A 12,013-nucleotide genomic window follows, 5' to 3' on the forward strand; every position below is an offset into this window, starting at 1 on the left:
GTTTCTCTAAGATTGTTCTGGCTGTTCAGATCACTAGGTGTTGGGTTTTGGGTTTTTTTGTTATAACAGTTAATAAAGAGAAGTCCATCTGGCTGGACTGAGCGTGTTGCAATGAGCTATTTTAATGGTATGAAGTTTCACAACAAAGTTTCATTTGGACATAAAAGAGGAAGCAAGTTCAGCATGTTGCAGTTCAGTCAGTTTTAAAACCGCTTCATCTCCTAAGGGACTTTCTTTCTATACTTCTGTCTTAGAGGATTAAAAATGCAATATATGTCATCTTAGAACTGTATTTAAAAAGGAAATAAAAACAGAACATTGCATTTTGGGGAAGAACAGATTCACGGGGAGCTTTAAACTGGTTAGAAGGCAACAAATTTTCAGTACCTGGTCAGCTGCTGTATCTTTGAAGGTAAGAACTAAAATATACTGTGTTATATAAATGTATTAAAATGTTGCTCTCACTTACCAAAGTGGCTTTGTTCTGTTTGTGTGGGATCACAGCTGGTAGCTGGTAAAATGAAGATGCACTTTCTCTGTTTTGAACATGTATGTGTTTGCAGAGTTTGTCATTGTACACCTGCAGTTTCTGCTGCCTTAAGAAATGATGAGAACCTTTCAAAAGTGCCATCTTTGCAACCATGACTAACTGTGACTGCAATGCAACTTCAAAATGCAAAAAAAGTTGTTCCTCTGATATTGCTGAAGTTTTTCATAAAATCATACTAAAAAAATGTTTTTCAGAATATTTTTAAAGGGTGTGTTGCTTTTATCAGAATTATTGTATTTTTATTGATCTTTCTGTGAATGTTAGTAGTGCACTATCTAAATGATGTATGTGAAGTGGAGCACTCTGCAGATTAGAAAGAAAAATAGGCACCATAATAGATAAACATGAGCATCATATTAAAAAAACCCCACAAAACACACAACAAAACAAACAAACGAACAAAAAACCTACAAAAGGTAATAGGAAAAAAACCCCGAGACTTTTCTAAAAACAAGATTATGTTAAAAAGTATAAAGAAGCTTTATCATTGTATTTTCTAGATTCACAGAGAATTTCCTGGTTTGCTGCAAACTCATGGCTTGACATGGGTGTGCACACAGAGCATGCACCCTCCCTCTTTTTGTACTCTACAGCAAATTTGACTAATGTTTCAATGCTTGTTAGAGCACCATTTCCCTCACTCCTCCTGGGAAACCCCTTCAGCTGTTTCTGTATTTCTTGCTTTACCATTTATTCTTTCCACTTCTAGAAAATGTATTCTCTTCTATAAGAGCACACATGAGCTTATTTCCCCAATACTTCAACTGCTTTTATACAAAATATTTAATTCCAAATAGGTGAGTCATAAAAAATGTATCATTAAAAAATACAGAAATCCAGAAACATTAAATTATTTCCACACCAAAAAGACAGAAAAGCATAGCATAGAAATATCATGTAGTCACGTAATCTCCTTTTCTGCCTCACATTTCATGTTCTTCTCGCAGCTGTGGATATGAGATGTAAAATACTTTCAAAACAGATTGATGGTGTCTTAAAGCAACTCTATATGGATATAGGTGATTAAGAAAAGTGTGGAAAATTATGAACCAGACATGCTCTGTGTAAAGTTTCAAGGAACTTGAACTGATAAAACACTCTTTGATGGGATGATTCAGAGCTTAAGAAGCTGTATTTACCCACATACAGTTTTCATTGTATTTTTATGGAAGCCTGTTCCCCTAAACTCCACTTAAAGATACAACAACACTCAAACATACATTAAGAATGAACTTTTATCTAAATGATAAAAGTAAATTAAAGAAGCCAGCTGCTTCTGAAGCTCACCCACATCCATTTGGCATGTTTAAAAATGGGTAGACACTTGTATAACAAGAATATTACAATACACATAGAAAGTATATTTTGTTCCTGGAGAAGATGTCTCTTCTCTCATTCTTTCTTCAGCCTGTTCCTCAAGGAGATTCCTTTATACTCTTGAAATGAAAAGTATTATTATCATCCTCTCAAAACTCCTATACTTGTTCCCCCAAGACAGTTCGTAATTCTTCCGTGGGAGAGGTACTCCTGGCTTTCCTGCATCTTTTGACCTGTTGACATGTCAATAAAGAAGATGAGCAGGGTTTTTTTTCTTCTGTGGAAAGACTAGAAGATCAGTGCTAAGAGAGCTGTGGGGAGGGGATAAGAAGGGTTTATCTCATGACTACTGCTGAAGGAGCCTCACAGCACAGTCCCATAAGTCCCAGGTCTTCCATTGCAGCAGTAGCTGCAAGGGGAAGTTCTAGATACAGCAGGTAGTGTTTGGATGCTTGTGGAAAAGCACTACTTAGGTAGTCCTCTTCTTTTTGCCATGGGCAAAGTAGGCCAACTCCTACCTCAAACAGCAGCCACTGTTATCATAGAATTATAGAGTCATAGAATAGCCCAGGTTGGAAGGGACCTCATGAGATTACCTGTTCCAACCTTTAATGGGAAAGGGAGCCTACATGAGATTATTTAGTGCCCTGTCAAATTGTATCTTGAAAACCTCCAGAGAGGGGGACTCCACTGCATCCGTAGGGAGGTTGTTCCAGTTGTCGATTGTTTGCTCCGTAAAAAATTTATTTGATGAAACCTCTCCCAATGCATCTTGTGCCAATTGCTTCTTGTGTTCTCCATGTGGCCCTTGTGAAGAGAGAACTTTGGTCCTCTATGTAGCTACCATTTAAGCACTGGAGTATTGTGTCAAGGTCCCCTCCCATCCTTCTTGTCTCCAGGGAGAAGATTCTTAATGCTTTCAATCTTTGGTCACGGGGCAGGTTCTCCAGCCCTCTGATAATTTTCATGACCCTCCATTGGACCCTCTTCAGTCTGTCTGCACCTTTCTTGAATTGTGGGGACCAGAACTGGGCACAGTGCTACAGGTGTGGCCTGGAAAGTGCTGAGTAGAGTGGGACGATCAGGTCTCTGTCTCTGCTAGTAGTGCCCTAGAGGATGCAGCCTGGGATCTGATTTGCCTTTGCTGGTGCAGCAGTGCACTGCTGAGCCATGTTTAGCTTGTTGTCCACCCAGGTGCCTTTCAGCAAGGCTTCTCCTCAGTCACACAAATCCTAGTCTGTGCTGGGCTCTTTGGTTATGTTGTCCTAGGTGCAGGGCTTTGCACTTGTCTTTGTTACATTTCGTAGTGTTAATGCTACCCCATGCTTCCAGCCTGTCTCTCTGTAAGATGGCTCTCTCTTCTGATGCAACCACTTCACCATGCATTTTAGTGTGATAAGCGTTACCTTTACCCATGCCAGTCCTGGGCACTGGAGATAGCCCTTATGAAATGTGGTTCAGATACCAAAGATCTGTGGGTTTCAGGCATTAAAAAAAGGCTGTATTCATCCATATGCACAGCTCATAATAGTACCTTCTTCACTCTACTGATTTCCCTGTGCTGGCTGCACTGAGACTTCCGGGGAGCTGTTTCACACCAGCCTCAGTGGAAAGTGAGATATGGCTCCTGCAGCATATGCAGGCTCACTCTCCAGCCTATCCTGCTTGCCAAGGGAACTCTTGCATGCATGTCCTGCAACTTGAAATAAATCCCAAATCTCACTGAATCTTCACAGCCTGGAGAACCATCTCTAATAATGGGGAAAAAATACTACAGGTGGATGCACAAGATCTGGGTTCCCTTGAGACAGAGAGGCTTCATCATCTGGAGTCCCACCTAGGAAGTTAGCTAGAATTTAGGGTATACCCTATGATAAAACTCCAATTACCAGCAGCAAAACTTCAGTGCCATACAGAGCTTTGCACAGGGATCTGAAAGCCAGACATTCAAAACAAACATGTCTCTTCTGTGAGTTTCCATCCCTTCCTTTTGCAATGAGAAAGAATGTCCCTTTCCCCACTGAGCTCTGGTCACAGCTGGCACCATGTTCTTTCTGTTCTCCCTAGCAACTTTTAATTTTGCTCAGATTTTTATATAGGACACAATTTATCATATCTCATTGTGTACACTTCCCAGGCTTTCCTTATACGTTTTGGTTATCGTGAGGCAAGAACTTCTGTTCTGTTTGCATGCTCTCAGACTGTAATCTGAGGTCTTTATGCAAACATTGGAACCCTCTCCAAGCATTATAACCCAGCAAATTTGCTGTCCCTCAGAAAATACTGGCAATAGCACTGGATTCTCCCATGGCTTCAATTGCTCATCCTGCCTTTAGGTTTTTTTCTGCTGAAGAACTGAACAAAAAACACAGGAAAGACATATGAGTTGTTAAAATAATCTGACAGTGATACTCTGTCAGGTAGAAAATACAGTGTAAACCAGATAGTCTTCTCACTCTGATTCCACTCAGACAGAATGTAGTCAGCTCCCATTGCCAGAACAGTAGCCACACAAAGAAAAATCTCTTCATCTCAAATGCAAAATGCAATCAGATCAGAATTGTAAAAGGGGCAGGTTTTCCTTGTGCAATGAAAATCATGCAGTTATTTTCAGGAAGAGGGAAGTGAAATCTGAGTGTAAGGAGCATGAAACCCATAATATTGAAAGACATTAGGTATAATCCATGTGCACTTGGAGTTCTAGTGTATATGTGCGTCTATGGCATAGAAGGGGGATTAAGAGAAGGAGTACGAGAAAGTAGCATTAATGAAAGCTGTCATACTTATCAGATGTAAAATGCAAGAATTAAAGGTGACCCAATTGGGTGAGCAGCCATTGGTAGTGATGGAATAACTACTTGACAGAGGTATATATATTAAGTGCTAGGACCAGAGATGTATGCCCCTCTCTTTTGCATTCAGGCTCTCAACACTGCCTGTCAGAACTTCAGTCAGATTTCCTTGCAGAGCTAGGAATATTCAGATTATTGCGACAGCTTTATTGCCGGCTTTATTGCCAACAGACAGATTATTGCCAGCTTTGGAGGGTAAGCTTTTAACTCCTTCAGCAAAACACACAACTGCTGAGCACGATGGGAACCTAATCTTTTTGAATTTACCAGTTATTTTTTTTCCCACTCCTGTCTCAGACTCTGTGCTCAGAAAACTCTTAAAATAAGTATTGTAGAACGTCGTGTGAAGAAATGAAACCACTGGTTTCATTTCTCTAATGTATCACCTTATGACAGAAACAACGTACATCTGGGCATTAGGAAAGACCGAAGTGTCACATGCTACCTGAACACAACGGGCTTTATGTACATTGGTTGAACAGTGAACAGGCCATATGTTCTATTTCCACTAATTTCTCAGAGTTCACATTAAAAATAAGCATAGCAATAAACATATCACCATTCCGGATTTATGCTAGCTATGGTTTGTGGTGAGTTTGCAGTAAAGCCATCTGGGCCATGAATGACTGGGGAAAGGGAGCAGTCTTTGCACTATGAAAGAGAGGAACAGAAGCAGAAGAGAGAGGGGTATGAGTTGATTACCCAAGTAGCTCTAGCATTTGGTTAAGCTTTCTGCGGTGGCACCTTGGTCACAGCTAAAACCTAAAGCAGCATAGTGCAAGGAATGCCAAGCTCCAAATTTTTTTTTCCCTTCTGGTGTAAGAAGATCATGTTTCATTAAATGTTACCTGCCTGTGGAAAATCTCACAGAACTGGTAGCGGCAGAGAGGATCCATGGTCACCAAAGTAAGTGTTTGGACATGTTAAATTTCCAGAAAATTTCATTCAGAAGGAAGTGCATTTCCCCTCCAGCCTTCTTCATAGAGTGGAAGTGACATTTGCCCCCCCTGAGGACAGTCTTTCCTTACACTGTCTTCTTCCTAACATCTGCATAAAGTCTATATCCATACTTAGACAGGATTTAGCCAACAGTCATTATTAATGGAGGATTTTGCACTAGCAACTGTGACACACAAAATACTTAACTAAGAAGTGAGAGTCTTTATGCTCTTGGAAAAGCTAAGTTGAGCATTCGGCAGCAGCATGGGGTAGGGCAGCATATGCCAGAGAGATGCCACTTTCTCATTCACAGTTTGTGGGAAGATGTTCCCATTCTGGTGATTCATCACAGTGGGTGTTCTGAAGTAGACAAGCAAGCTGTCAAATAAGTGGGACACATGTTGATATCCGCAGAGACAGTATCGGTTCAGGATTAAAATGGCATAATTGGATTAAATAGTAAAAGAAGAAAAGTACTCACTATTAAAACAAAGACAAGTTGTTCGTTCCTCTGTCACATAAGAAATTGTGTACTATAGAAACAAACAACAAAAAAACACTTTTAAATTTTAGTTTCTTTTTACTTAAGGTTTACTTTATTTTTGCTGCACCACTCAATTTCTTCAGGACATCTTTCACATCGATAAGCCCCTTGAGACATGTTAAAAAAAAAGACACAGAGGTGGATTAGGGAAAATTTATGTGGTAGTAGAGCTGCTAAAGCTTGGACAGAACATTTGTTGATGTGCAGACAACAGAATCATAGAATGGTTTGGGTTGGGAGGGACTGTAAAGATCATCTAGTTGCAACCCCCTTGACACGGACAGGGACACCTCCCACTAGATCACTTGCTCAAAGTCCCATTCAACCTGGCCTTGAACACTTCCAGGGAGGGAGCTTCCAGAATTTCTCCAGGCAACCTGTGCCAATGTCTCACAACTCTCACAGTAAAAAATTTATTCCTAATGTCTAACTTAAATCTACCCTCTTCCAGTTTAAAACCAATGTTAGTGAGTCCTGTCTTTCATTACCAACATGTCTATGCAGCTTTTGAGGCTGAGCTAACTGTTTAGAGAGTGGAGAGAGTGACTGTTGGAACCTGACTTGTAGAAATGGAATGGAAACTGATTTCAGAGCTGCTGGTACTCATGACTAATCCAGCAGAGGAGCCAGAGTACTTCTGAAATGTGCACTTTCCTATGCATTGCACTGAAATACATCTCTTCAAAAGTAAAATGCAGATTTCTACATCAAGGGTAGTCATTTTAAGATCCTTTTATAGGAACTGGAGAGCGATAAGCAAATCTAGGGCACAACTAACTCATTTTGATTTAGGTGTTTAACACCTCCAGAAAGCTTTGCTTTTGCCACTGACATTTCTATGTCTAAACTTAAAGACAATTCCATCCTACTTGTCATGCAGAAGTGCAAAGTGCTAATTTAATAAACTGAATTTTTAAAATAAAAATGGAACCACACATACAGTCATTGATTAGTCGGGAACAGAAGGGATTATACTCTCAATATGAATCTCAGATCAACATAGTTCAGAGGCAGCTGACAACTGACACACAACAAAAGTTGCTTCAAAGCATATGAGAGAAAGCGGGAAACCCCTAGGGTTCTTACTGAAGTCCAGGGCAAAAATTTACATATTTAAGTGTAAGCTATTACAGCAACTGTTACCACAACAAACCACTTGTTCCTCTATTTCCAACTCCCTTGTTGTTGGATGTATTTTACTTGCCGTACATTATCTTATACAGAATATGCTTTGATGTGATTGAGTTAACAGCACAATGGGGAGACTAGCCGATCACTTCACTCATTGTCTCAAGTCCTCTAGAAAGACAGAGACACTCTTGTTCATGTCCAAATTGGAAAAATCTCTGCAGCCAGTGACAGACTTGTGAGTGTAATCACCACTCAATGAGTTAGTAATGAACTAATGGTTTATTCTTGTTGTTTTCCTGTCTGCTGCTGGTTCCTTTCCTTTGGTGAAGGATGCTGTCGGAAGGCTACCTTTATGGAATCGCCTACCTTTGTGAAGACCTGAACTCTGAGCTCCACAGCAGTCCAGCTGAGGAAGTGGTGTATGAAATGAGATCCATTAATTGTTCTTCCATGGAAGAAGCACAAGGAAGAAGCCTCCTTCAGAGATGCAGATCTGCTGGCAAGTGCATTTCCTCAGTCTGCTCAAGAGGTAGCAAGCACAGCAGAAGGCAGAAGGATAATCTACAGCCTACACAGCACCCTGTGCCTGCAGGGCAGCCATCTCCAGCTATGCATGCCTTTGAGGGGCTGACAAGAAAAGACACTTACCTGGTCCCATCTTCCTGCAAAAGCATTTGCAAGAACTACAATGATTTGCATATAGCTGGGGACTATGTGGTGCCAATTAGCTCAGTCACAACTGATTTTACTGGTGACAATGGCATAGGTCCCTTCTTGGAGTCCTCAGAGATTCCTCCCCCCATGGAGTCTGTGAGGGTCCCCCCCTCCAGTGACACCAGCCGCAAACCAGTCCAAGGCTACTCTTCATGCTGGCGGCTGACGAGCTTAGTGCCCCACCAGCAGCCCCTCTCCGACTCAGCCCTGAATGACTACCTTGAACAGAAGCTGGTGGAACTGTATAAGCAGTACATCATGGATAGCACAGCAAACAGGGCATCCCCCACTCAGGTCCTAGCCTCGGAGCTTATCATGGCTAATGTAGATCAAATCAGCGCGCAGATATCAAGGGAGAGAAAGATGGAGACCACCAAGGCCAAAGACATTGTCATTAGCCGCTTCTTACAAATAGCCAGTGAAAAAATATCCTCAGAAATTAGCACACCTAGTCTGCATATTTCCCAATACAGCCACACTAATGCATAGCATTTGAATGTCTGCTGTTAGAAAGCTTTTGTGTTCTGCAATGTCAATTTTTTAGTTTCTTGAAACATTTTTCCGCTTGCATTTAACATCCACCACTTAAATTAAACTTCCAGTATGTATTAAATAAGTAAAAATATCTGTACTGTGCAGCCCTTATTGTGGACCAGATGATTTGTTGCTTCTTTTTTTTTTTAGTTTTTCCCTAAAGGCTTATTTTAATAAGCCTCAGACATTAAAAAAGCTTTGTAGAAAAATTACTAAGAGCATATGGTACTCTTCCAGGTGCTCAGGTGTTCACTTTCTTTCCCATGTGGTTGACATCTCATTTCAACTTTTCTCTGTCTGGAGCCTGCCCTCCTGTCCTACTTCTGCATGAAACAAAGTGTTACATGCATGTAAGCACAAGCACAGTGATGGCAGAGCCACAGAAAAACAGAATTTAGGATGACATCTAGTTAATCTCCCTGACTCGAAAGGCTTTATTTATGACAATGGTATCTTGCAGTGCATTAGGAGGAGTGTGTCCAGCAGATCGAGGGAGGTTCTCCTCCCCCACTACTTGGCCCTGGTGAGACCTCATTTGGAGTACTGTGTCCAGTTCTGGGCTTCCCAGTTCAAGAGGGACAGGAATTTACTTGAGAGAGTCCAACGGAGGGCTATAAGGATGACTGGAGAACTGGAACACTTGCCTTATGAAGAAAGGCTGAGAGAGCTGGGGCTTTTCAATCTAGAGAGGAGAGACTGAGGGGGGATCTAATTAATGTGTGTAAATACATGAGGGCTGGGCATCAAGAAGGCAGGGACAAGCTCTTTTCACTTGTGCCCTGTGATAGGACATGGGGCAATGGATTCAAACTCGAGCATATGAAGTTCCACCTCAACATGAGAAAGAACTTCTTTACTGTGAGGGTTACAGAGCACTGGAACAGGCTCCCCAGAGAGGTTGTGGAGTCTCCTTCTCTGGATACTTTCAAGACCTGTCTGGATGCCTTTTTGAGTGATCTGCCCTAGTTTTGGTCCTGCTCTGCCAGAGGGGTTGGACTTGATGATCTTCGGAGGTCCCTTCCAACCCCTAACATTCTGTGATTCTGTGACATCCCTCTCAGAAGTTTTTATAATTTGTTCTTAAAAATCTTGAGATAGACACTTAAAGGTTTCTTCTATACTAACCCTAATTATTTAACCGGTGTCTTCATGTTAAAAAATTACCAACCCTTTTTGTGAAGCACAAACTCTGTTTCCAAACAGACTTCATCAGTAGCAGCATGTATGTATATCTGAGTAGTTTGCACAGAACTGTTTTGGTGGGTGCTTCTGACTTGTCATGTCAGACAGACACCACCTTTTTCAGCTACTTGCAGACCTGCAGATGTGCCGTGGTCATGTAGGGACAGTGATGGTAATAAAGGAGGAAGAGGAAGTAGAACTCAGCTTTCTCAAGAGAACTGCACATTGAAAAAGAAGGACTAATCCAAAGCCCATTTGATTAATGCAAACAGTTCCTTTGAATGCAGAAGGAAAGCTAAAATAGACTGCTCAGCAGCACGGCTAACCACATCTTTGTTGGGATCATTGCTGTGTATCATAGGTCAAGGTAATTTGAACCTGATGTATTTCTAATGGGAAGGTTCCTTTTTTGTAAAATTTCACTAAGTATTAAAAAAAAAATAAAAAATTAAGAGCTGTCTTATGGGAAGGATGGTTACCCATTTCAAGTCTGTGTAATGATTAATATTATCAATACCAATCTATCATTGGTTGAGTCTCTAAGTATTGGTATAACATAAATACTAATTTCTAATAAATAATAAAAAAATATTTCCACATAATTGTTTTTTTTAAATGTAAGGCCTCCCTTTATGTATATTTCAAAAACAAATACAAAGTAGTAAACATGTCAGTTTATTGCTGCTGTCTTTCCAGAGATTACTGGGATAGCTCAGTGCATTTTCTTGCCTGTGCAATGAAGGTGTATCCAAAAAACAGCTACCATAAGAACCTTTAATGTGTGAATCTAGAGATTCTACATCTGTTGTCATAATAGCCTACCCAAATACTATTATTCAGGGATTCAAGATAGATAATTTCTGGTGTATAATAATTCTAGACTATGATCAATGTAATTTACAAATAGAAAAAAATACTATTTTTAAGAGAAAATAACATTCCTGGTAATGCATAGGCACATATGTGTATTTTACATGCAAAATCCATTACCAACAGATCTCTCAAATCTCTTGAAACCCCTAGATTAAAAGGATGCACTAGAATATATGAAAATGGCTTGCAGAGGGCAGCAAAGGCAAGCAAATATAGTAGGTTTTGTGTTCTACAGGTAGAGATTCAAGCTTTTCAAAATACAGGGGTTTTGCTCATGCCTATTGACATTCACATCACTGAGTTTCAGTAGCAAAAATGCAGTAGAAAGCAACTTGCAGAGTTGAATGCATAAATCAATACCCTCGCTGAAAGACCTGGCACCTTCACCAGAGAACATAATTGATTCTTACACTCAAATCTACCCACTCCACAGATCGCATCCTGTGCAAACAGAACAGCATTTTATTGTGTGTTACTCAGAAATCCACATCTTGGTTTCCCCCACAGCTGGTAGGGCTGTGACCAAGACCCACAGGCAGCGCCCGCTCGCTGTGGCCTCCCTTCTCAGAAGCAACAGAGGAAGCAGCAAGGGCAGCTGAAGAACAGGGCTGAGAGTTTTGCACAGAGCCACGTGAAAATGTCCTCTGTTACCAAGCTCTCTCCATAGCTGCCGTGTTAGAGGTCTGCAGTGAGAACCAGGGGCTCGGCACTCGGAGGGCAGTGCTGTGGTAGCAACGCACTGCAGAGCAGTGGAGAAGAGAGAGAAAACTTAAATGTACAAAAGCATACAGAGGGCATGTTTGATTAAACAATCAACTACAAATCATTCTATTCTCACGAAACATTCTTCCAAGCAAACAACTTAATATAACCATACCTGCTTTCAAGTAAATGTTTTATTTTGTTTTGTCAGGCTGTCACTTTGGAATGTTATACATGAAGGTCATAATAATTGTGGAAGCTGATTTATTTCAGAAAGACAGCATCAACCACTTCTTCCCTAGCTATGGTTATTTCCTCTCCGCCTGGTTCCGCACCGCCGCCCCCCCCCTTTTCTTTTTGAGCCCTGTAGTGTACCTCCTTCTCACATGGGTTACATACCAACCTCATCCCATTATCTGAAGCAATACAAAGTATTTAAGAGTTTCTGCATAAACAAACACTGTTTCTTACTTTCCACTGTGCTCAGATGAAAATTTATGGATAATCCTGTCCTTCTTCCATTGAAAACTATGCTTCCTCTGCACCGTGCCTCTCTAGGTGTGGCTGTATCCTGCTAAATGCACTTGGGTAGCAATTAGGCTGCTATTACCATGAGTCAGGTTTTTATCTAAAGAGATTATCACCTTCTCTCTCCTTCTCCCTCCCCTCCTCTTC

General features: G+C 40.9%; 1 protein-coding gene across 1 annotated transcript; it reads left to right on the plus strand.

The window, feature by feature from the left end:
- Positions 1-373: 373 nt before the first annotated feature.
- Positions 374-8,536, plus strand: TASL (TLR adaptor interacting with endolysosomal SLC15A4). Its single transcript, XM_051608473.1, has 2 exons — positions 374-412; positions 7,663-8,536. The coding sequence occupies exon 2, from the start codon at positions 7,664-7,666 to the stop codon at positions 8,534-8,536; it is 873 nt and encodes a 290-aa protein (XP_051464433.1). The 5' UTR covers positions 374-412; position 7,663.
- The last annotated feature ends 3,477 nt before the right edge of the window (positions 8,537-12,013 follow it).

Source organism: Apus apus, chromosome 1 (assembly GCF_020740795.1).
Source record: "Apus apus isolate bApuApu2 chromosome 1, bApuApu2.pri.cur, whole genome shotgun sequence".
NCBI classification, from domain to species: Eukaryota; Metazoa; Chordata; class Aves; order Apodiformes; family Apodidae; genus Apus; species Apus apus.